Source organism: Globicephala melas, chromosome 6, assembly GCF_963455315.2.
Source record: "Globicephala melas chromosome 6, mGloMel1.2, whole genome shotgun sequence".
In the NCBI taxonomy this organism is placed as follows: Eukaryota; Metazoa; Chordata; class Mammalia; order Artiodactyla; family Delphinidae; genus Globicephala; species Globicephala melas.
The window spans coordinates 87,051,905-87,078,977 of NC_083319.1; the positions used below are offsets into that span (position 1 = coordinate 87,051,905).

The 27,073-nt window shown below is 35.7% G+C and overlaps 1 protein-coding gene across 4 annotated transcripts in view; it reads left to right on the forward strand.

The window, feature by feature from the left end:
- ERCC6L2 (ERCC excision repair 6 like 2) overlaps positions 1-27,073 on the forward strand; it is a 140,322-nt gene that overhangs the window by 12,895 nt on the left and 100,354 nt on the right. For all 4 annotated transcript variants that reach the window (XM_030832886.3, XM_030832887.2, XM_030832883.2 and 1 more), the window contains exon 3: positions 21,270-21,392. In XM_030832886.3, the coding sequence (XP_030688746.2) occupies positions 21,270-21,392 (123 nt within the window). The remainder of the gene's footprint in view (positions 1-21,269; positions 21,393-27,073) is intronic.

Sequence of the window (27,073 nt, forward strand, 5' to 3'; positions counted from 1 at the left end):
CTAAGATTGTGTAACAGATAGATGAACAGATTGAATTATCATAATTAGGACTATATAAGTGTACCTCAGAGATATTGTGGGTTCAGTTCCAGACCATTGCAATAAAGTGATATCATAATAAAGCAAGTCACACAAATTTTTTGGTTTCCTAGTGCACATAAAATTTATATTTACACTATGCTGTAGTCTATTAAGCATGCAATAGTGTTATGTCTAAAAAAACAATGTACATACCTTAATTAAAAAAATACTCTGCCACTGCTTTATCAACTAAGTTTATGTTGTATTCTAAATCCTTTGTTGTCATTTCAACAGTCTTCATAGCACCTTCACCAGGAGTAGATTCCATCTCAAGAAACCACTTTCTTTGCTTATGAATAAGAAGCAACTCCTCATCCCTATAGTTTTCTCATGATATTGCAGCAGTTCAGTCACATCTTCAACCTGTAATTCTAGATCTCTTGCTATTTCCACCACATCTGTGGATACTTCCTCCCCTGAAGTCTTGAACCTTATAAAAGTCATCCATGAGGGTTGGAATCAACTTCCGAATTCCTGTTAATGTTGATATTTTGACCTCTTTACATGACTCATGAATGTTCTTAATGACATCCAGAATGGTGAATCCTTTCCAGAAGGTTTTCAATTTACTTTGCCCAGATCCATCAGAGGAGTCACTATCTATGACAGCTATAGTCTTATGTAGTATATATTTTAAATAGTAAGACTTGAAAATTGAAATGACTTCTGATCTATGGGCTGCAGAATGGATGTTGTGATAGTAGACATGAAAACAACACTAATTTTATTGTACATCTCCATTAGAGCTCTTGGGTTAACAAGTACATTGTCAATGAGCAGTAATATTTTGAAAGGAATCTTTTCTCTCTGAGCGGTAGGTCTCAACAGTGGGCTTAAAATATTTAGTCAACTGTGTTGTGAACAGATGTGCTGTCATCCAGGCTTTGTTATTCTATTTATAGAGCATAGGTAGAGTAGATTTAGCATCATTTTAAAGGGCCCTAGGGTTTTCAGAATGGTAAATGAGCATTGGCTTCAACTTAAGTTACCAGCTGCATTAGCCCTTAAGAGAGTCAGCCTGTCCTTTGAAGTTTTGAAGCCAGGCATTAACTTCTCCTCTCTAGCTATGAAAGTCCTAGATGGCATCTTCTTACAATATAAAGCTGTTTTGTCTACATTAAAAATCTGTTGTTCAGTGTAGCCACCATCATTAATTAGTTATCTAGATCTGGGTAACTTGCTGTACGTCGGCACTTGCCGCTTCACCTTGCACTTTTACGTTATGGAGATGGCATCTTTCCTTAAACCTCATGAATCAACTTTGCTAGCTTCAAACTCTTATTCTGCAGCCTCTCACTTCTCTCAGCCTTTGTAGAGTTGAAGAGAGTTAGGGCCTTGCTCTAGATTAGGCTTTGGCTTAAGGGAGTTATTGTGGCTTGTTTAATCTTCTATCCAGATCACTAAAACTTTCTTCATATCAGCAATAAGCCTGTTTCAATTTCTTATCATTCATGTGTTCACTGGAGTAGCACTTTTCATTTCCTTTAAGAACTTTTCCTGTGCATTCATAATGTGGCTGTTTTGTGCAAGGTGCCTAGTTTTTGGTCTGTCTTTGCTTTTCACATGCATTCCTCACTAAGCTTAATCATTTCTGGCTTTTGATTTAAAGTGAGAGACATGTGACTCTCTCTGTCACTTGAACACTTAGAGGTCACTGTAGGGTATTAATTGGCCTAATTTCAATATTGTGTCTCAGGGAATATGGAGTTGCAAGGAGAAAGAAGGAGAAAGGAGAACAGCTGGTTGGTGGAGCAGTTAGAATACACACAACATTTGGACATTAAGTTTGCTGCCGTATGAGGGCACAGTTCATTGCACCCCAAAACAATTAGAATAATAACATCAAATATCACTGATCACAGATCACCATAACAAATATAATAACAGTGAAAACGTTTCAAATATTGTGAGAATTACCAAAATGTGACACAGAGACATGAAGTGAGCAAACGTTGTTGGGAAAACGGCACTGATAGACTTGCTTGACACAGAGTTGCCACAAACCTTCAATTTATAAAAAACACAATTATATGTGATGTGCAATAAAGTGAAGTGCAATAAAATGAGGTACGCCTGTAGTTTTCCTGTAATGAAACAATCTGAGATGAGTTAAGAGGAAAGCAATGGATTAGGTCTTATACTGCCTCATTTAAACTGTTATATGGTATCTAATTGGTATCTTTTTTTTGCCTTTTCAGTAGCCTTTGAAGACCAGTTGCCTATAATTTAAAAGAATATACATATCAGTGTGTGTGATGGTATGATTACAAACAGTAAAATGTACACATCCTTAAGATGAATGAGTTTTGACAAATATATATATATGTGTGTATATATATTTGTAATCAATACTGTAATCAAGGTATAGAACATTTACCTCACCATAGAAAGTTTCCCCATGTTCTTTTACAGTTAATACCCCAGTTGCCTAAACTTTTTATTATACATTTTCTATGATTTTTTTCTGTTTTAAGTTATATTCTAGGAAGTGTTGAGAACCCAAGGTGTTATGAATACTTACATCATCTGTGAATTCAGTAAATTCTAAACTTTAGCTACATATCTTTGAATGCAAAGTATAAATAACTTTAAATTGACTAAAAAAATTATAAAGTGGAAATAGTGGGCATGCATCAAAGATCTTTTATCAGGTTATATTAAAAATACTCAGGAGGTGGGATCAAGATGGCAGAGTAGGAGAATGCGGAGGTCACCTCCTCTCCATAGACACATAAAAAATACATCTACATGTGGAACAATTCTCACGGAAAACTAACTGGAAACTGGCAGAAGAACTAACAAGCAAAGCTGCAAGAAAGATCACCACATAACCAGGTAGGATGGAAAGAAATGGCATTGGATCAGGACCTGCATGCCTGGGAAGGATCTGAAAGAAAGAGAAGGTCCACATGGGCAGACCCTTTCCTCAGGAGCGAGCAGGTTGAAGCACAATCTGGGCATCCCAGTCCTGGCATCCTGTGTGGAGGAGACAGGCTCCCTTTCCTGTGGAAAAAAACACTGGGACAGACAGAAGGGCTGGAGAAATCTAGACTGTATTCCAGGGAATGCACGCATGCTGGCTTGCTGGCTTGCCAGCAGTCATGGTGGAGAAAGCCTTGCACTTATAGCTGCCACTTTGATGCACTTGCCCATCTGAACTGGGAGAACACCCCAGCCTCCTTCACTCCACACTGCAGCATGGCCAACCGAGCCCTGGGAAAAGACTCAATCTTGCTACACAGAGACAGACCAGGGGGGGCCTGGTGTGTGATCTAGGTGGGGTGGTGGCCATTGTCAGCACACGCATGAGGCAGCAGGCAGGACTGCTGCAGCCACTGTCAGGGCCTGCACAGGTCAGTGCCACAAGAACACACTGTGGCAAAGTGCTGAACCTCAAGTAGACAGGCCCTGGGAGAGGACTCAATCTAGCTATGCAGACAGCCTGGGAGGCCTGAAGTCTGATCTGGGAAGGACAGTGGTAGCTATTGTCAGTACGTTCAGGAGTATGCAGTGGTTCATCTCCCAGTGAGAACGCCCTGCCTCTCTGCGCACTCCACACCACAGCTTAGTGCTAGATCTGGGACAGACAGGTCATGGGAGAAGACTGCCTCAGAGGCAGCCCAGATCTCTTGCAGCTGTACAGCCACCTGAGTTCCTGTAGCCACAATGCCCTGACCCCCAGCCCACACCACACCCCAGCCTTGCACTAAATGTGGGATGAACACAACAGAGAAAGGGATGTAAATTTGGGCTGCTTCTGAGCAGAGCTGCAGCTACCTACACAGGCTATGCACAGGTAATCTGGAGTACATGAGCCTCACGTGCTTCAGCAATCACAACCTTTGGGGCAGGGCATGCACTTGAGGACAATGGAGCTTGATTGAACATGACCCTCAGGGCTTCTACTCCAACAAGTGGGCAGCAAACCCCACCCCTGACAGAGTGGCAACAGCCACAGAGCAGAGAGGACATTACGCCTCACACCTTCATAAGCTTTAGATGCTCTGACGAAGCCAACCACACCCCCTTTCAAGAAGATAATGGCTAGCATACCCTGAAGAAAGATGTGGCCGGCATCCATACCAAAGCCAGCCCTTGCACCAAAAACATTGGATGCACAGTCTACAGAGGGACACTCCCACATAAAAACATTCCTTCAAGACCACAGTAGACAACTGTTTCTCCTAACTTCATAGAGACAGAGAAAGTTAAGTAAAATGAAAAGGCAGAGGAGCTACTCCCAATTAAAAAATGAGAGAAATCCCCTGAAAGAACAAATAATGAAACAGAGCTCATCAGTCTACTAGACCTTGAGTTCAAAAAGGTGGTAATAAAAATGCTAACTGAATTAAGAAAGATTATCAATATAAATGCAGCTCACTGTAACAAGGAACGAGAAACTATAAAGATGAACCAACCAAAAACAGACAATTCAATTGCCAAGGTAAAAAACAATCTGGAAGCAATGAATAACTGGCTAAATGGCACAGAAGAATGAGTAAGTGATCTGAAAGCTAGTTAATGGAAATCACCCAAACAGAACAGCAGACAGAAAGACAAATGAAAAAAAAAAAAAAGAAAGCAACATACGAGATCTATGGAATAATATAAACATGCCAACCTATGCAAAATAGGGGTTCCAGAAGGAGAAGAGCGAAAGAAGGGGATAGTAAATGTATTTGAAGAAATTATGGCTGAAAACTTCCCAAACTTAAAGAAGGAAACAGATATCCATGTACAGGAAGCACAGAGGGTCCCAAGCAAGATGAACCCAAACAGACCCACACCAAGACAAATCATAATTAAAAGGGCAAATATTAAAGAAAGAGAAAAACAAAGAGTCAGTTTCAAGGGAATCCCCATAAAGTTATGTAGAAACTTTGCAAACCAGAAAGGTTCCAATTCCTGGAAGGGAAAAACCTGCAACCTAGGATACTCTACGCAGCAAGATTATCATTTAGAATAGAAGGAGAGAGAAAGAATTGCTCAGACAAACATAAACTAAAGGAATTCAGCAATACTAAACCTACCCTAAAAGAAATATTGTAGGGTCTTCTCTAAATCGAAAAAAAACAAGAATCTATAGGAAAGGGAAAATCACATTAGGAAAGGCAAATATATAACAGGATTGAAGATCATATAAATAAGCCAGTACGTAGGTTAAAAACCAATTAAAAAATTATAAAAGTGATTACAACTACAATAAACAGTAAAAGGATAAGGATGAAGATGTAAAATAGGACATCAAAATCACAAAATGTGGGGGAGGGGAGTATAAAAACATAGATCTTTAGAATGTGTTTGAATGTAAATGTCAATTTAAAGCAATTAGATATAGTTATGGTTCAACATACTTGAACTCCATGGTAACCACAAATTGAAAATGTATAATTCATAGAAACCAAAATGAAAGGAACTCAAGCATACTACAAAGGAATTCATCAACCCACAAAAGGAAAAACAAAAAAGAAATGAACAAAGAACTATGAAAACAACTGGAAAACAAGTATTAAATTGGCAATAAGTACATACCTATCAATAATTACTTTGTCAGTGGACTAAATGCTCTGATCAAAAGACATGGAGTAGCAGAATGAATTAAAAAAAACAAGAACCTCCAATATGCTGCCTTCAACAGACTCACTGGAGAGCAGAAGAGACAGACCCTGAAGGTGAGGGAATGGAAAGATATTTCATGCAAATGGAAGTGACAAGAAAGCAGGGGTAGCAATATTCATATCAGACAAAATAGACTTTAAAACAGAGGCCATGAAGAAAGACAAAGAAGGGCATTGTATAATGATAAAGCAATCAATACAAAAAGAGGATGTCACACTTGTTAACATATACACACCTAATATAGGAGCCCCTAAGTATATAAAACAAATACTAATAGACATAAAGGGAGAAATTGACAATAATAAAATAATAGGAGAATTTAACATCCCACTGACATCAATGGACAGATCATCCAGACAGAAAATCAGTAAGGCCACAGAAGTCATAAATGACACAGTAGACCAGTTGGATGTAATTGATATCTAAAGGACACTACATTCCAAAAAAAACCTCTCAAAAACCCCACAGTACACATTCTTTTCAGGGGTGCATGGAACATTCTCTAGGGTAGATTGCATATAAGGTCACAAAATAAGCCTCAACAAGTTTAAGAGGATAGAAATTATTTCAGGCATTTTTCGTGACCACAGTGGTCTGAAACTAGAAATCAACCACAAAAAGAAAAACAGGAAAATAATGAAAATGTGGAGACTAAACAACATGCTACCAAAAAACCAGTGGGTCAACGATGAAATCAGAAAATACCTTGAGATAAAAAAGATGAAAACACAACTTTATAAAATCTATTGGATGTGACGAAAGCAGTTCTTAGAGGGAAGTTCATCACAACACAGGCCTTCCTCAAGAAACACTAAAAATTTCGAACAACCTAACTTACCACCTAAAAGAATTAGAAAAAGAAGAACAAACAAAATCTAAAGTCTGCAGAAGGATGGAAATAATAAAAATCAGAGAGGAAATAAATAAAATAGCAATAAAGCACAATAGAAAAGGTTAATAAAACCAAGAGCTGGTTTTTTGAAAAGATAAACAAAATTGACAAGTCTCTAGCCAGGCTCACCAAGAAGAAAAGAAAGAGGCCCCAAATAAACAAAATAAGAAATGAAAGAGGAGAAAGAGCAACCCATACTGCAGCAGTACAAAAAAATCATGAGAGAATACTATGAACAGTTATATGCCAACAAATCGGGCAACCTAGAAGAAATGGACAAGTTTCTAGAAATAGCCTGCCAAAACTGGGTCCAGAAGAAACAGATAATCAGAACAGACTGATCACTAGAAGTGAAATAGAATCTATGATAATAAAAAAAATTCCCTGCAAACAAAAGTCCTGGATTGGATGGCTTCACTGGAAAATTCTACCATATATGCAAGAAGAACTTATACTTATCCTTTTCAAACTATTTCAAAAAATTGAAGAGGAGGAAACATTCCCAAATTCATTCTATGAAGCTACCATCACCCTGATACCAAAACCAAAGAGGCTACAAAAAGGAAAATTGTAGGCCAATATCTTTGATGAATATAGATGCAGAAATCCTCAACAAAACATTAGCAAACCAAATCCAACAATACATAAAAAGGATCATACACCATGATCGAGTTAGATTCATTCTGGAGTCACAAGGATGTTTCAACACGTGTGAATCAATCAGTGTGATACACCACATTAACAAAAGGAAACAAAAACTACATGATCATCTCAATAGACAGAAAAAGGATTTGACAAAATTCAACACCCATTCATGATAAAAAAAAACTCAATAAAATGGGTATAGAGGGAACATACCTCAACATAATAAATACCATTTGCAACAAACACACAGCCAAAGTAATACTCAACTGTGAAAAGCTGAAAGCCTTCCCTTTAAATTCAGGAACATGACAAGGATGCCCACTCTCACCACTTCTATGCAACATGGTACTGGAAGTCTTAGCCACAGCAGTCAGACCAGAAAAAGAAATAAAAGATCCAAATGGGAAGGGAAGAGGTAGAACTGTCACTATTTGCAGATGACATGATACTCTATATAGAGAACCCAAAATTCTCCACCCAAAAACTATTAGAACTAATAAATGAACTCAGGAAGGTAGCAGGATACAAGATTGATATACAGAAATCTGTTGTATTTCTTTACACTGATAATGAAATATCAGAAGAAGAATGTAAAAAAAAAAATCCCATTTAAAACTCACATTAAAAAAGAAAAAAAAAAAACCCTAGGAATAAACTTAACCAAAGAGGTGAAAGACCAATATGCCAGGGGTCCCTAACCCCCGGGCCATGGACTGTTATTGAGCTTTAGCCTGTTAGGAACCGAGCTGCACAGCAGGGGTTGAGCGGTGGGTGAGTGAGTGAAGTTTCATCTGCTGCTCCCCATTGCTCACATTACTGCCTGAACCATTGCTTGCATTAGCGCCTGAACCATTCCTCCCCCGCACCACCTGTGGAAAAATTGTCTTCCATGAAACTAGTCCCTGGTGCCAAAAAGGCTGGGGACCACTGCTACATGCTGAAAACTATAAAACATTGGTAAAGGATATTGAAGATGATTCAAAGGAATGGAAAACTATCTCATGCTCTTGGATTGGAAGAAGTAATATTGTTAAAATGGCCATCCTTCCCAAAGCAATCTACAGATATATTGCAATCCCTATCAAAATTCCTGTGACATTTTTCACAGAACTAGAATAAATAATCCTAAAATTTCTATAGAACTGCAAAAGACCCAGAATTGCCAAGGGAATCCTGAGGAAAAAGAACAAAGCTGGAGGTATAACCTGTACAGACTGCAGACTATACTGCAAAGCCACAGAAATCAAAAGTGTGGTTTTGGCACTAAAACAGACATATAGATCAATGGAACAGAATAGACAGCCCAGAAATAAACCCATGCACCTGTGGTCAATTAATCTACAACAAAGGCAAGAATATACAATGGAGGAAAGAATCTCTTCAACAAGTGGTGTTGGGAAAGCTGGATAACTACACGAAAACAGTGAAATTAGAATATTCTCTCACACCATATACAAAAATAAACTCAAAGTAGTTTAACACCTAAGTACATGACCCCATAAAACTTGTAGAAGAGAACATAAGCAAAACATTTTCTGACATAAATCATAGCAATATTTTCTTAGGTCAGTCTCCCAATGCAAAAAATAAAAGCAAAAATAAACAAATGGGACCTAATCAAACTTAAAAGCTTAGCACAGCAAAGGGAACCATCAACAAAATTAAAAGACAACATACAGAATGGGAGAAAATATTTGCAAATGATGTGACCAAAAAGGGATTAAGATGCAAAATATACAAACATCTTGTACAACTCAATATCAAAAAAGCAAACAACCCAAGCAAAAAAATGGGCAGAATACCTAAATAGGCATTTTAACAAAGAAAACATACAGATGGCCAACAGGCACATGAAAAGATGCTCAACATTGCTAATTATTAGAGAAATGCAAATCAAAACTACAATGAGGTGTTGCCTCACACTGGTTAGAATGGCTATCATCAAAAAGTCTACAAATAATAAATTTTGGAGAGGGTGCAGAGAAAAGAGAATCCTCCTACACTTGGTGGGAATGTAAATCAGTGTATCCACTATGGAAAACAGTATGGAGTTTCCTTAAAAAACTGAAAATAGAGCTACGGTATGATCCAGCAATCCTACTCCTGGGCATATATCTAGAAAAGATGAAAACACTAATTCAAAAAGATACATGCATCCCAGTGTTCATAGCAGCACTATTTGCAATACCCAAGATATGGAAATAACCCAAGTGCCCATTAACAGATGATTGGTTTAATAAGATGTGGTGTGTGTGTGTATACACACACACACAATGGAATATTACTCAGCGCCCCCAAAAGGATGTAGTATTGCCATTTGCAGCAACATGGGTGGACCTAGAGATCATTATGCTTAGTGAAGTAAGTCAAAAAGAAAAGGACAAATACTAATGATATTCTTATGTTCCACTTCTATGTGGAACATAGAAAATTATGTGTATACACACACACACACACAGACAACAGAAAAAGACTCACAGATGTAGAAAATAAACTTATGGTTACCAAAGTGGAGTGGGAGTGAGGAGGGACAAATTAGGAATATGGATTAACAGATACAAACTATTATATATAAAATAGATAAGCAACAAGGATTTACTGTATAGCACAGGGAATTATATTCAATATCTTATAATAAGCTATAATGGAGTATAATCTGAAAAAAAGTAACTGAATCACTGTGCTGTACACCTGAAACTAAAAATATTGTAAATCAGCTATACTTAAGTAAAAAAAAAAAAGTAATTGTCCAGTGCTTAAAACTCAGTCATTTGTGGAGTCATTTCTTTATGTCTCCTTTAATCTCAGTTCTATGTAGTACATCAATCATTTTTCTCTCACCAATCTCTTGCTGAATTTTTCAGTAACTTTATTTTTATTCATCAGTTTTTTCTCAACAATGCTTCTTCAACTCTTCTCCATTACCTCCTCAGTCGCCCATGCCAACTCATGGATTTCAAACTGCTGGAGGATAGAAATAAGCCTTTCATCTAAACTTTTGCAGTGCCCAGGACAGTACCTGGCATGTAGTAGGTAATAAGTATATTAATATATTTTATTGAATGCATTATTAAAGTTGAATTGAGTAATCATATCTTTCTGTGGTTATATATTTAATGACCCCTAACCTATGTGCCATGTTCTACGATATACATTTTCCATTAAATGTATGTTAATTAGGCATTATTCATGCATTTTATTGATGAAAAAGTTGAAATTTATGGCGACATTATAGAAATTGCACAGGGTCACATAGGTAGTATAATGTTGGTTGGTCAGACTCCAAAGTCTTTGCCATAGCTCCTGCATTACACCGCCTTTTGTAATGTGGGTTCAGAATGCAGATTTTAAAGAATATTTAAAAACTCAGCAGAAGTTTTGACTATCCTTATTTATCATTATTTTACAATCTTTTAGATAACATAATTTACTGAAAATCTACTTTGTTTATTGTGATATGCAAGACTGTAGTCAGGGCATAAAGCCTCCTTACCTCAGTGAAATGATGCTAACAAAAATAGGTCTTGTTGGGCTTCCCTGGTGACGCAGTGGTTGAGAGTCCTCCTGCCGATGCAGGGGACGCGGGTTCGTGCGCCGGTCCAGGAGAATCCCACATGCCGCGGAGCGGCTAGGCCCGTGAGCCATGGCTGCTGAGCCTGCGCATCCGGAGCCTGTGCTCGCAATGGGAGAGGCCACAACAGTGAGAGGCCCGCGTACCACAAAAAGAAGAAGAAAAAAAAAGCTCTTGTTTATTGAATCATTCTTATGTACTAGCTTGATATTTTACATATTTTTCCTCTTTTTCTCAAGAACTAAAATAATAGTGATTATATCATACATAAATGCATACTCATAAAACTGTAAGGTATAATTTTTTTATTGAGATGAAATTCACATAACATAAATTAACCATTTCAATTTTTGCAATTCAGTGGCATTTAGTGCATTCACAGTGTTGTGCAACCCCCATCTCCCTCTGGTTTCACAACTTTTGCATCTCCACAGAACAATACCCCATACGCATTAAGTAATCAATTTTCTTTTCCCCTTCCCACCATCCCTTGCCAACCACTAATTGATCTTCTGCATCTATAGATTTGCCTTTTCTGAATATTTCATATAAAGGAAATACAGTTGTGACTTTTTGTGTCTGGTGCTTTCATTTAGTGTAATGCTTTCAAGGCTCATCCAAATTGTAGCATGTATCAGTACTTCATCCTTTTTATGGCTGAATAATATTCAATTGCATGTAAATACAACAATTTTGTTTACCCATTTATCCTTTGATGGACATTTGAGTTGTTTCTACGTTTTGGCTACTGTGTATAATGCAGTTATACGCATTTGTGTATAAGTTTCTTTGTGGACATATGCTTTCATTTCCCTTGTATATATACCTAGGAGTGGAATTACTAGGTCATATGGTAATTCTATGTTTAATTTTTTGTGCAACTGCTAAACCATTTTCCACAATGGCTGCACCATATTACATTCCCACTAGCAATGTATGAGGTTTCATGTTTCTTCACATCCTTCTCAACACTGTTATTTTCTGTTTTCTTCATAGTAGCTATCCTAGTGCATATGAAGTGGTACCTCACTGTGGTTTTGATTTGCATTTCTGTAATGATCAATGGTGTTGAACAACTTTTCATGTGCTTTTTGGCCATTTTGTATATCTTCTTTGGAGAATTGTGTATTCATGTTGCTATAGATGGAATGTTTGCATCTCCTGAAAATTCATTTGTTGAAACTCTAATCCCCAATGTGATGGTATTTGGAGATGGGGCCTCTGGAAAGGCAATTAGGTCATGAGTGTGAAACCCTCATGATGGTGTTAGTGGCTTTGTAAGAAGAGTTACTAGGAAGTACCCTCTCAGTCTGCGTTCTGTCATCTGAGGATACAAGATGACTGCCATCTGCAAAACAGGAAGTGGGCTTTCACCAGACATCAGATCTACCAGCACATGGATTTTGAAATTCTTAGCCCCCGGAACTCTGAGAAATGAAAGTTTGTTATTTAAGCCATCCAGTCTATGGTAATTTGTTACAGCACTCCAAAGTGACTAAGATACAAGTCTTTTGCCCATTTTTCAGTTGAGCTGGCTGTCCATATATGTATGAGTCTTGATTCTAGTCTTTTTATTGTGTCATTGTTCAGTTTTACTGTACTGAACACTCAATTTTTTTTTGTTTTTCTTGAATTTAACTTAATTTTTTTATACAGCAGGTTCTTTATTAGTTATCCATTTTATACATATTAGTGTATATATGTCAATCCAAATCTCCCAATTCATCACACCACCACCACCACCCCCGCCACTTTCCCCTCTTGGTATCCATACGTTTGTTCTCTACATCTGTGTCTCAGTTTCTGCCCTGCAAACCAGTTCATCTGTACCATTTTTCTAGGTTCCACATATATGCGTTAATATACGATATTTGTTTTTCTCTTTTTAACTTATTCCTCTCTGTATGACAGTCTCTAGATCCATCCATGTCTCTAATTTCATCCACGTCACCCAATTTCATTCTTTTTTATGGCTGAACAATATTCCATTGTATATATATATACCACATCTTTATCCGTTTATCTGTCGATGGGCATTTAGGTTGCTTCCATTTCCTGGCTATTGTAAATAGTGCTGCAATGAACATTGGGGTGCATGTGTCTTTTTGAATTATGGTTTTCTCTGGATATATGCCCAGTAGTGAGATTGCTGGATCATATGATTCTATTTTTAGATTTTTAAGGAACCTCCATACTGTTCTCCATAGTGGCTGTATCAATTTACATTTCCACCAACAGTGCAAGAGGGTTCCCTTTTCTCCAGGCCCTCTCCAGCATGTTGTTTGCAGATTTTCAGATGATACCCAATCTAACTGGTGTGAGATGACACCTCATTGTAGTTTTCATTTACATTTCTCTAATAATTAGTGATGTGGAGCAGCTTTTCATGTGCTTCTTGGCCATCTGTATGTCTTCTTTGGAGAAATGTCTATTTAGGTCTTCTGCCCAGTTTTGGATTGGGTTGTTTGTTTTTTTAATATTGAGCTGCATGAGCCGTTTATATATTTTGAAGATTAATCCTTTGTCCATTAATACCTTTGCAAATACTTTCTCCCACTCTGGGGGTTATCTTTTCGTCTGGATTGTAGTGTCCTTTGCCGTGCAAAAACTTTTAACTTTCATTAGGTCCCATTTGTTTATTTTTCTTTGTATTTACATTATTCTAGGAGGTGGATCAAAAAAGATCTTGCTGTGATTTATGTCAAAGAGTGTTCTTCCTATGTTTTCCTCTAAGAGTTTTATAGTGTCCGGTCTTACATTTAGGTCACTAATCCATCTTGATTTTATTTTTGTGTATGGTGTTAGGGAGTGTTCCAATTTCATTATTTTACATGTAGCTGTCCAATTCTCCCAGCATCACTTATTGAAGTGACTGTCTTTTCTCCACTGTATATCCTTGCCTCCTTTGTCATAGATTAGTTGACCATACCTGCGTGGGTTTATCTCTGGGCTTTCTATCCTGTTCCATTGATCTGCACTTCTGTTCTTGTGCCAGTACCATATTGTCTTGATTACTGTAGTTTTGTACTATAGTCTAAAGTCAGGGAGTCTGATTCCTCCAGCTCTGTTTTTTTCCCTCAAGACTGCTTTGGCTATTTGGGGTCTTTTGTGTCTCCATACAAATTTTAAGATTTTTTTCTTCCAGTTCTGTTAAAAAAGCCTTTGGTAATTTGATAGGGATTGCATTGAATCTGTAGATTGCTTTGGGTATTATAGTCATTTTCACAATATTCATTCTTCCAATCCAAAAACATGGTATATCTCTCCATCTGTTTGTATCATCTTTACTTTCTTTCATCAGTGTCTTGTAGTTTTCTGCATACAGGTCTTTTTGTCTCCCTAGGTAGATTTATCCCTAGGTATTTTACTCTTTATGTTGCAATGGTAAATGGGAGTGTTTATTTAATTTCTTTTTCAGATTTTTCATCATTAGTGTATAGGAATGCAAGAGACTTCTGTGCATTAATTTTCTATCCTGCATCTTTACCAAATTCATTGATTAGCTCTAGTAGTTTTCTGGTGGCATCTTTAGGATTCTCTATGTATAATATCATGTCATCTGCAAACAGTGACAGTTTTACTTGCTATTTTCCAATTTGTATTCCTTTTATTTCTTTTTCTTCTCTGATTGCTGTGGCTACAACTTCCAAAACTATGGTGAATAATAGTGGTGAGGGTGGACATCCTTGTCTTGTTCCTGATCTTAGAGGAAATGCTTTTAGTTTTTCACCATTGAGAATGATGTTTGCTGTGGGTTTGTCATATACGGCCTTTATTATATTGAGGTAGGTTCCCTCTGTGCCCACTTTCTGGAGAGTTTTTATCATAAATGGGTGCTGAATTTTGTGAAAAGCTCTTTTTGCATTTATTGAGATGATCATATGGTTTTTCTCCTTCAGTTTGTAAATATGGTGGATCATATTGATTGATTTGCATATATTGAAGAATTCTTGCATCCCTGGGATAAACCCCACTTGATCATGGTATATGATCCTTTTAATGTGCTGTTGGATTCTGTTTGCTAGTATTTTGTTCAGGATTTTTGCATCTCAGTTCATCAGTGATATTGGCCTGTAGTTTTCTTTCTTTGTGACATCTTTGTCTGGTTTTGGTGTCAGGGTGATGGTGGCCTCGTAGAATGAGTTTGTGAGTGTTCCTCCTTGTGCTATATTTTGGAAGAGTTTCACAAGGATTGGGCTTAGCTCTTCTCTAAATGTTTGATAGAATTCGCCTGTGAAGCCATCTTATCCTGGGATTTTGTTTGTTAGAAGATTTTTTTTTTTTTTTTTTTGCGATACTGCGGGCCTCTCACTGTTGTGGCCTCTCCCGTTGCGGAGCACAGTCTCCGGACATGCAGGCCCAGTGGCCATGACTCACGGACCTGGCTGCTCCACGGCATGTGGGATCCTCCCGGACTGGGGCATGAACCTGTGTCCCCTGCATCGGCAGGTGGACTCTCAACCACTGCGCCACCAGGGAAGCCCTGTTGGAAGATTTTTAATCACAGTTTCCATTTCAGTATTTGTCATTGGTCTGTTCAGATTTTCTATTCCTTCCTGGTTCAGTCTCGGAAGATTGTGCATTTCTAAGAATTTGTCCATTTCTTCCAGGTTGTCCATTTTATTGCCATATAGTTGCTTGTAGTAATCTCTCATGATCCTTTGTATTTTTGCAGTGTCAGTTGTTACTTTTCCTGTTTCATTTTTAATTCTATTGATTTGAGTCTTCTCCGTTTTTTTCTTGATGAGTCTGGCTAGTGGTTTATCAATTTTGTTTATTTTCTCAAAGAACCAGCTTTTAGTTTTATTGATCTTTGTTATCATTTCCTTCATTTCTTTTTCATTTATTCCTGATCTGATCTTTATGATTTCCTTCCTTCTGCTAACTTTGGGTTTTTTTTGTTCATCTTTCTCTGATTGCTTTAGGTGTAAGCTTAGGTTGTTTATTTGAGTTGTTTCTTTTTTCTTAAGGTAGGATTGTATTGCCATAGACTTCCCTCTTAGAACTGCTTTTGCTGCATCCCATAAGCTTTGGTTCACCTTGTTTTCATTGTCATTTGTTTCTAGGTATTTTTTGATTTCCTCCTCGATTTCTTCAGTGATCGCTTGGTTATTAAGTAGTGTATTGTTCAGCCTCCATGTGTTTGTATTTTTTACAGTTTTTTTACTGTAATTGATATCCAGTCTCATAGCCTTGTGGTCCGAAAAGACACTTGATACGATTTCAATTTTCTTAAATATATCAAGACTTGATTTGTGACCCAAGATATGGTCTGTCCTGGAGAATGTTCCATGACAACTTTAGAACATCGTGTATTCTGTTGTTTTTGGATGGAATGTCCTATAAATATCATTAAGTCCATCTTGTTTAATGTATCATTTAAAGCTTGTGTCTCCTTATTTATTTTCATTTTGGATGACCTGTTCATCGATGAAAGTGGGGTATTAAAATCCCCTACTATGATTGTGTTACTGTCGATTTCCCATTTTATGGTTGTTACTATTTGCCTTATGTATTGAGGTGCTCCTATTTTGGGTGCATAAATGTTTACAATTGTTATATCTTCTTTTTGGATTGATCTCTTAATCATTATGTAGTGTCCTTCTTTGTCTCTTGTAATAGTCTTTGTTTTAAAGTCTATTTTGTCTGATATAAGAATTGCTACTCCAGCCTCTTTTGATTTCCATTTGCATGGAATATCTTTTTCCGTCCCCTCACTTTCAGTCTGTATGTGTCCCTAGGTCTGAAGTGGGTCGCTTTTAGACAGCATATATACTGGTCTTTTTTTGTATCCATTCAGCCAGTCTATGTCTTTTGGTTGGAGCATTTAACCCATTTACATTTAAGGTAATTATCGATATGTATGTTCTTATTACCATTTTCTTAATTGTTTTGTGTTTGTTATTGTAGGTCTTTTCCTTCTCATGTGTTTCCTGCCTAGAGAAGTTCCTTTAGCATTTGTTGAAAGGCTGGTTTGGTTGTGCTGAATTCTCTTAGCTTTTGCTTGTCTGTAAAGGTTTTAGTTTCTCCGTCAAATCTGAATGAGATCCTTGCTCAGTAGAGTAATGTTGGTTGTAGATTTTTCCCTGTCATCACTTTTTTCTTCCATCTTCAATATTAAAATGGCTACACAAAAATTCACCAATTTTGATGTTTTTTTTTTAAATGCACACTGATATGACAGCTGTCACATACAATCTAACAAAATTGTTTTGAATGAAGTTAGAAGACAACTAAGTGCTACTAGAACCATCTTATGGAAAAAACAGAGCAAACCTTTTGACCAACCCAATAGACTGTCCTATTTTAATTTTTTTTTTTTATTTATTTTTTTTTGCGGTACGCGGGCCTCTCATTGTTATGGCCTCTCCCGTTGCGAAGCACAGGCTCCAGACGCGCAGGCTCAGCGGCCATGGCTCACGGGCCTAGCTGCTCCGCGGCATGTGGGATCTTCCCAGACCGGGGCACGAACATGTGTCCCCTGCATTGGCAAGCAGACTCTCAACCACTGCGCCACCAGGGAAGCCCTAATTTATTTTTATTTTAAGGAAGCTAAGAGTTAGGAAAGCTAAGTGTAATACCTAAGATACTAGTTATCTAAATTTTGAAGGTTAAACCAACATTACATTTCCAGAGTCAACCAAACTTGGTGTTAGTATATATTTCTTTTTTACATTTCTATGTTCCATTTGCTAATATTTTAAGAGTTTTGCTTCTATGTGAGTGTGAGAAATTGGCCTGTAAATTTCCCATATTTTTGTTAGATTTCCTTATCAAGGTTATGTTGAACTCATAAAATGAGTTGAGAACATTTCTCCCTTTTTCTAAAATCTGGAGGAGTTTGTCTAAGACTGGCATTATAGCTTTCTTTAGCACTGGTAGACTTTATTGGTGGCTATTTGACCCTTAGTTTTCTTTGTAGAAGGTTTGTAATTATGTATTTAGATTTCTATAATAGTTATTTGAATATGTAAAATTTCCATTTCTTCTTGTTTCAGTGTTGATAAGTTCTATTTTTCCATTTCACCTAAAATTTCACAGTTATTGGCATAACAATGTTTATTATGTCTTATACATATTTTTTTGTGTGTTTGCGTGTTCTCTTAGTTTCTCTTTTTTTTTTTAATCAATTTTCTAGGGGTCATCACTTTTAAAAATCTTTTAACAGAAGATCATTTGGCTTTGTCAATCTTTTTTATTTTATGCTTTTTCATGCTTTATAATTCTATTTTTGTGTGTTAAGTTTTCTGTTATTTTTATATATTTTTCAGATAGATTCTTAAATATTTTATTAGCTGGTTCTCTTCTGTCCTAATATATATGCATTTAAGTTCATAAAGCATGTCTTTAAGTGTATTCCACAAATTTAATATGTAATTATTACTCATTAGTATTCAACTTAAATATTTTCTAATCTCCACTGTGAGTTCTACTTTGAAATATATTCCTTACTTTCCAAATATTTGGGGATTTTCTGTTTATATTTTTTGTTATTTCTGATTTCTTGCACTGTGACCAAAGAACATATTGTGTATGATTTTTGTCTATTGGATGTATTAAGATTTGCTCTATGACTTTCATGTCAAATTTGGTAAATATTTTATGTGTACTTTAAGTGAAACTATGTTTTGCTGTAGTTTACAGTGGTCTATCAAATGTTTATTAGATAAAGTTTGCTTACCATTTTATTCAAATATTCTATATCTTTACTGATTTCTTTGTTTTTTTCTTACTAAGTTATTTCAAAATCTACCATTGTGCTTATCAATTTGACTACTTTTGTTTCAGTAAATGTTTCTTCTTTAGTAATTTACACTTCGTATAACTTCCAAATGAATTAATCAGTATCAAGTGTGCCTCTTTAATATAGTAATGCTTTTTGCCTCAGTATTGTATTAATATAGCTATATCAACTTTCGTTGGGTTTTTGTTTGAATGGTCTTTCTCTACCTCTTGTTGTAGATGTTTTTTGTGTAAGTGGCACACATATTGTGAACAGAACCTCCATACTGTTCTCCATAGTGTCTGTACCAACTTACATTCCCACCAACAGTGTAGGAGGGTTCCTTTTTCTCCACACCCTCTCCAGCATTTATTATTTATAGACTTTTTGATGATGGCCATTCTGACTGGAGTGAGGTGATACCTCATTGTAGTTTTGATTTGCATTTCTCTAATAATTAGTGATGTTGAGCATTTTTTTCATGTTCCTTTTGGCCATCTTTATGTCTTCTTCGGAGAAATGTCTATTTAGATCTTCTCCCCATTTTTTGGTTGAGTTGTTTGTTTTATTGATGTTGAGTTGTATGAGCTATTTGTATATTTTGGAAATTAATCCCTTGTCAGTCCCATCATTTGCAAATATTTTCTCCCATTATGTAGGTTGTCTTTTGTTTTGTTTATGGTTTCCTTTGCTGTGGAAAAGGTTTTCAATTTAATTAGGTCCCAGTTTATTTTTATTTCCATTACTCTAGGAGACGGATCCAAAAAGATATTGCTGCGTTTTATGTCAGAGTGTTCTGCCTGTGTTTTTCTTTAGGAGTTTTTTACATTTAGGCAGTGACAGATTCAATGCAATCCCTATCAAATTACCAATGGCATTTTTCACAGAAGTAGAGCAAAAAATTTTAAAATTTGTATGGAAACACAAAAGACCCCAGATAGACAAAGTAATCTTGAGAAAGAAAAAACAGAGTTGGGGGAATCAGGCTCCCTGACTTCAGACTGTTCTATAAAGCTTCAATAATCAAAGGCATATGATACTGGCACAAAAACAGACATAGATCAGTGGAACAGGGTAGAAAATCCAGAAATAAACCCATGCACCTGTGGTCAATTAATCTATGACAAAGGAGGCAAGAATATACAGTGGAGAAAAGACAATCTCTTTAATTAGTGGCACTGGGAAAACTGGACAGCTACATGTAAAGAATGAAATTAGAAGATTCTCTAACACCATATACAAAAAATAAAGTCAAAATGGATTAAAGACTTAAATAAAAATATCACTCCGTTGTATAGTGTCTCCACTGTTTTTGCTGCAAGATCAGCTATTTGTCTAATTGTTGCTTAATAGATAATCTGTTTTTTCCTCTGACCACTTTTAATATATTTCTGTCTCAAATTTTGAGCAGTTTTTTCCCTGCAGGAACTACTTGTGGATTTTTTTTTTTTTTGGCTTCATGTTCTTAGTCGACATGGAATATGTGGCTTTTTAAAAAAATTATTTAATCTATTTTTGGCTGTGCTGGGTCTTCTTTGCTGTGTACGGGCTTTCTCTAGCTGCGGCAAGTGAGGGCTACTCTTCGTTGCAGTACGCGGGCTACTCATTGCAGTGGCTTCTCTTGTTGTGGAGCATGGGCTCTAGAGCGCAGGCTCAGTAGTTGTGGTGCGTGGGCTCAGTAGCTCTGCGGCATGTGGGATCTTCCTGGACCAGGGGTTGAACCCTTGTTCCCTGCATTGGCAGATGGATTCTTAACCTCTGTGTATGGCTTGATTTTTGAAATCAGTTTTTGAAAGCTTTCAGCCTTTATCTCTTCAAATACTTCTGCACCATTCTTTTTTTCTATCACTTGAGATTCACATTGTAGGATCTACACCATGTTGAAAACACTATTTTTTTTATAGTTTTTCTAATTCTCTCATATTTTTTCTTTAGATTTTAAGATTTGTATAACTTATTTTTCTAAAGTAATGATCAGTTATTTTCCCCCATATATATGTATACCTCATATATTTTCCCCTTAATATTTAAAACAACTCTTCCAGTATTATATTTGGTATTTTCATATAAGTTTAGTTATTCAAAGAGATTAACTTAGTTGCCCAAGTTCACATATCTGCCAAGCAACTTAGGTTGAAATTTGAACCAAGGTCTAGTTTAAATATCTCTTGCTTTTCATTGTATGAAGTTACATTTCCTTTTTTCCTATGTCTTTTTGTCCTTCTCATTTGATATTTGGAGAATAGCTGTTATTCAGAATGGTGTGTATAATGATGAATTGCCTTAGTTTATCTTAAAATAACATTGTCATTCCACCTATATGTATTGGATACAGAAAAATACACAAATTTTTGAGCCAAGTATTACCCCTTTAATGAGTTTATTTTCTATAAGGAAAAAGGAATGTACACAGTTTATTATAATAGAGAATATGATATCTCAACTGATGAGATCAAGAAAGAATTCATTGAGTGAGTAGAACTTATCATGGAAGAGATGGCAATGTGAGAATTTTTATTTTAATTTTTTTTTATTGCATTCAAGGGTAACTTTTATATTATAGATTTGTTTGTTAATACAAATAAAGAAAACCAATACTAGTGGTTCATATTGTGTTTCCTCCCAGCAAATCTATTTGTACATACTCAAATTGTCACTTACTGAGTATTCAGGTAAACAGTAAAATTTTGTCCATCATGATACACAGTGATTGAAAAAATTGGATTTTTTCTCCGTAGGTTATTTCATTTTTGGCTGCAGTTTTGGGTAAAAAGGGAACTCGTGAAGATATTGAAAATAATATGCCAGAGTTTTTACTAAGAAGTATGAAAAAGGAACCCCTTTCTTCTACAGCAAAAAAGGTAAGATATCTAGAAATGTACAGTTCATGAAGCTGGTATTGCAAAAGTGTCTGGAAACTTTTAAACATTATACATTATAGTATAAATTTAAAACATAAGGATTTAAAGACATTATTTAAACATTTCTTTCATAGACCTAATTTCTGAAGGATTATCAGTTTTGTCCTCAAGTTAGATATGATTGACTCTGAAAATAGCAAAATGTAATTTCAGTTTGAATTTTGGGGGTGGGTTGGGGCTTTCAATCTTTTGCTTGGCAAGATTTACATGACTTGATTTGATTAATTTGTTAAATTTCCATGAATGTGTATGTAAACTTAATTGAAGTCCATTGTATTGTTTTTTATCTATATGAGAATGAAATACAGACAGTAGTAGATATTGCTAACACAGGTGCCTCAATGATAAAGTTGCATAGCAGAATAATTACCTCCTGAATATATGAAACAAATCCATCCTATACAAGGAACATCAAAGTTGGAATCAGAGAGGCTAAGGTCTAGGCTTGTCACTGTCTCTGCCCATGTGACTGTTAAGGCTATTCATATCCATTCTTCAGCTTTTTCCTTTGTAAATGTGTGTTTATAAATATCTTATACATAATTCTTACAAAAAATAAAAGATTTCTAAAAAAAATGAAATGCAAAAAAGAAAGGTGTACTATAGGTATGTGTCTGACTTTTATATTGTCCTCAGCATCCAGGAAACTGGATAGAAATAAAGTTTAACTGATTTCGTGAAATCCTTACCATATTATGGTGATGATCCACTTTCTGCACGTTTTTAAACAGTGTCTTTTACATATTTCTTATATATAAGATTGCTGAGAAGTCCAAGTTTACTCTTGTCTATGATTAAGGGCATTTCAGTGTAAAATTTTGAGAAGTATTGGCTTAAGGTATTAAAAAATCTTATTACTTTAAATTTCCTATTATTTTCAATAGCATAGGCACATTCTTTTTTTTTTTTTTTTTTTTTTTGCGGTTCGCGGGCCTCTCACTGTTGTGGCCTCTCCCGTTGCGAAGCACAGGCTCCGGATGTGCAGGCCCAGCGGCCATGGCTCACGGGCCCAGCCGCTCTGTGGCATGTGGGATCCTCCCAGACCAGGGCACAAACCTGCGTCCCCTGCATTGGCAGGTGGACTCCCAACCACTGCACCACCAGGGAAGCCCTAGGTCCATTCTTAGTGTCAATTTAAATTTGATCCTAAAGAAGCATTATAATTCTTAATGTGTTTTATGTTTTCAAGAGTTCAAGTACTGTTTTTAGCTTTGTTTTCAGATTGATTTGAATGTGTTGAACCATCCTTGCATCCCTGGAATAAATCTCACTTGACGATGGTGTATGATCCTTTTAATGTATTGTTGAATTCAGTTTGCTAGTATTTCACTGAGGATTTATGTTTATCAGGGATATTAGCCTGTAATTTTCCTTTCTTGTGGTGTTCTTGTCTGGTTTTGGTATCAGGGTAATGCTGGCCTTGTAAATGTTTGGAAGTATCACCTCCTCTTCTATGTTTTTTGGAAGAATGTGGGAAGAATTGGTGTTAATTTGGTAGAATTTACCAGTGAAGGTGTCTGGTCCTAGATTTTTATTTGTTTGGAGGTTTTTGGTTAACGATTGACTCTCCTTACTAGTAATTGTTCCGTTCCGATTTTCTGTTTCTTCATGATTCAGTCTTGGTAGGTTGTCTGTTTATAGTAATTTGTCCATTTCTTCTAGTTTATCTAATTTGGTGGTGTATAATAGTGCAGAGTAATTTCATATGATCCTTTGTATTTCTGTGTTATTATTTGTAATGTCTCCTGTTTCATTTCTAATTATATTTACTTGAGCCTTCTCTCTTTTTCTTAGTCTAGTTAAGGGTGTCAGTTTTGTTTATCTTTTCAAAAAACAGCCCTTAGTTTTATTAATTTTTTCTATTATCTCTCTAGTCTCTATTTCATTTATCCTCTCTGATCTTTGTTGTTTCTTTCCTTCTAACTTTGGGCTTAATTTGTTCTTCTTTTTCTAGATTCTTAAGGTATAAAGTTGGGTTGTATATATGACTTTTTTTTAAATATAGGCATTTATCACTATATACTTCCCTCTTAGAACTCCTTTTGCTGTGTCCCATAAGTTTTGGTATGTTGTGTTTCAGTTTTCATTTGTCTTAAGGTATTTTTTGATTTCGTTTTTGATCTCTTCTTTGACCCATTGGCTGTTGAGGAGCATATTATTTAATCTCGACATATTTGTGGATCTTTTAGTTTTCTCCTTTGATTGATATCATACCATTATGTGATAAGATATTTGATATGATTTCAGTCTTCTTAAGTTTATTAAGACTTGTCTTGTCTCCTAACATTTTATCTGTCCTGGAGAATGTTCCATATGTGCTTGAGAAGAATATGTATTCTGCTCCTGTTGAATGTTCTGTATGTGTCACTAGGTCCATCTGATGCAATGTGTAGTTTAAGTTCAATGTTTCTTTATTGATTTTCTGTCTGAGTGATCCATTGTTGAAAGTGGAGTATTGAAGTTCCCTATTATTTTATTGTTGTCATTTTTTTCCTCTTCACATCTGTTAATATTTCCTTTATATATGTAGGTGTTCTGATATTGGGTGTATAAATATTTACAGCTGTTACATCCTCTTGATGAATTGACCCTTTTATCATGATCTAATGACCTTCTTTGTCTCTAAGAATAGCTATCCCCACTTTCTTTTGGTTTCCATTTGCATGGAATATCATTTTCCATCCACTCACTTGAAGTTTATATGTGTCTTTAAAGCTGAAGTGAATTTCGTTGGTAATATGTGTTTGGGTCTTTTTTTTAAAAAATCCATTCAACCACTTTATGTCTTTTGATTGGAGAATTTAATCTATTTACATTTAATGTTCCATTTGTTTCCATGACCCAGTCCTTCCAATTGCCTGTTCTTCATTGAGTTTTTTTTGTTGTTTTATTTTGTTGGTTGTTGTCATATTTAAGTTTCTTCTAGGAAAACTTTCTTTGTGGGTTTTCTTTTTTTTTTTTTTTTTTTGGAAGTTTTCTCTTATGTAGGTAAAGGACGGATTCCTCAGGTCTTCAAGTATGTCAGTTCTCATCTGTTTTTGTAGTGTTCTGATCATCCGGTAGTGCCCTTCCAGGCATTTTACTGCTATTATGGATTTATTTTTATATTTGTTCTTTTGTTTTATTGGCATCAATAAATGCATGTGTTTAGTTAATCATTTGAACTGGAATTCTATAAAGAATGTTTTTAATGAGATTACCAGTGACGTCCTACAGTATTCCCCAGAAGCAAATCCAAACAAAACTTATAATTTTGTGTGATGAAATTTACAAAAGATAAATTTGTCTTGATCCATTTAAAACCTCAGTGCATTTTTAAAAGATAGTCTGTTGGGCTTCCCTGGTGGCACAGTGGTTGAGAATCTGCCTGCCAATGCAGGGGACATGGGTTCGAGCCCTAGTCTGGGAAGATCCCACATGCCGCGGAGCAACTGGGCTCGTGAGCCACAATTACTGAGCCTGAGCGTCTGGAGCCTGTGCTCCGCAACAAGAGAGGCCGCGATAGTGAGAGGCCCATGCACCGTGATGAAGAGTGGCCCCTCCTTGCCACAACTAGAGAAAGCCCTCACACAGAAACGAAGACCCAACACAGCCATAAATAAATAAATTTAAAAGATAGTCTATTAAATAGCTAGAAGAGAAATAAATTTCTTTATATTTATTATGCTAATGCCAAAATTGCAATGGAATATTGAAAAATTAATGTTCGAACTACTTGAAAAAAGTCCTTTTAATGAATTTAAATGTTATCAATTAAGGAGTGATGGGTTTGAGGTATGTATGTGTGATACACGATGCATCTTATATATATTTTTAACCTTTTCAAGTGTGAATAAATCATCTAAGAATGTGTGAAATAGATGTTTTGTGCCAAGAATAAATTCCTAAAGGAAAAGATACAAACTATACATTTCAAATATTCTTGGAATGATTCTTTAGATTTAGGCTGTTAAGATTGGAATTCAGTCTTTATGAAAATGAATCAAAGTAAATTCTTTTAAAAATACTACTATCTTGTATGATAAAACTTTAAAGATTCTGTGTAAAATTCATAATCAGTATTAATGCAGAGAGGGAGGATTTTTCTAGCAGTCATAATGCCAGCATCAGACACAATTTCCATGGTGATTAAACAAAAAATTTTCCAGTATTTTATTTACTGTACACTATTTCTTTAGTTTATTATCTTGCAAATGATGCTACTTGTTTGATTTTTTGCTACTGAGTTCTTCATATATTTTCAATATTAACCCCTTGTTATATACATGGTCTGCAAATATTTTCTCCCATTTAGTAGATTTCCTTTTCATTTTGTTGATGGTTTTCTTTGTTGTACAGAAGCTTTTTAGCTTGATGTAGTCCTGCTTTTTGGTTTTTGCTTTTGTTGCCTTTGCCTTTGGTGTCAAATCAAAAAAATCATTGTCAAGATGTAAAGGAGCTTACTGCATATGTTTTCTTCTAGGAGTTTTATGGTTTCAGGTCTTAATTTCAAGTCTTTAATCCATTTTGAGTTCATTTTTGGGTATGGTATAAGACAGTGACCCAGTTTCATTCTTTTGCATGTGGTTATCCAGTTTTTCCAGCACCATTTATTGATATCTTGACAATATTTATTCTTCCATGAGCATTGATTATCTTACTATTTATTTGTGACATTTAAAATTTTTTTCATCAGTGTCTCATAGTTTTTAGTATACAGGTTTTTTATTTCTTTGTTTAAATTTATTTCTAGTTATTTTATCCTTTTTGATACAGTTGTAAATGAGATTGTTTGCTTAATTTCTCTTTCTAATAGTTGTTAGTGTATAAAAATAAAACGAATTTTTGTATTGATTTTGTATCCTGTAACTTTACTCAATTTCTTTATTAATTCTAACAGTTTTCTGGTGGAATGTTTAGGGTTTTCCGTGTATTTCTGTGTCTTTGGCAAATAGTGACAGTTTTACTTCCTTTCAAATTTGGATTTTTTTCCCCCCTCTGGTTAGGATTTTCAGTACTATGGGAATAAAAGTGGTGAAAGTGTGCATCTTTGTCTTGTTCCTTGTCATACAGGAAAAGTTTTCAGCTCTCACTATTGAGTATGATGTTAACTGTGTGCTGGTCGTATATGGCCTTTATTATGTTGAGGTATGTTGTCTCTGTACCCAATTTGTTGAGTTTTTATCATAAATGGATGTTGAATTTCCTCAAATGCTTTTTCTGCTCTGTTGAGATGACCGTATGGTTTTTATTCTTCATTTTGTTAATGTGGTGTATCATGCAGTTGATTTGCATATGTTGAATCGTCCTTGCATCTATGGAATAAATCTCACTTGATCATAATTTATGATCATTTTTGATGTATTGTTGGATTCATCTTGCTAATATTTCATTGAGGATTTTTATATTTATGTTCATCAGGGATATAGCCTATAATTTTCCTTTCTTGTGGTATCCTTGTCTGGTTTTGGTATCGGGCCTCATAAAATAAGTTTGGAAGCATCCCCTGCTCTTCTGTTTTTTCAAAAAGTTTGAGAAGGATTGGTATTAATTCTTCTTTGAATGTTTGATAGATTTTACCAGTGAAGCTGTCTGGTCCTGAACTTTTGTTTATTTGGAGGTTTTTGGTTACTTATTCAATT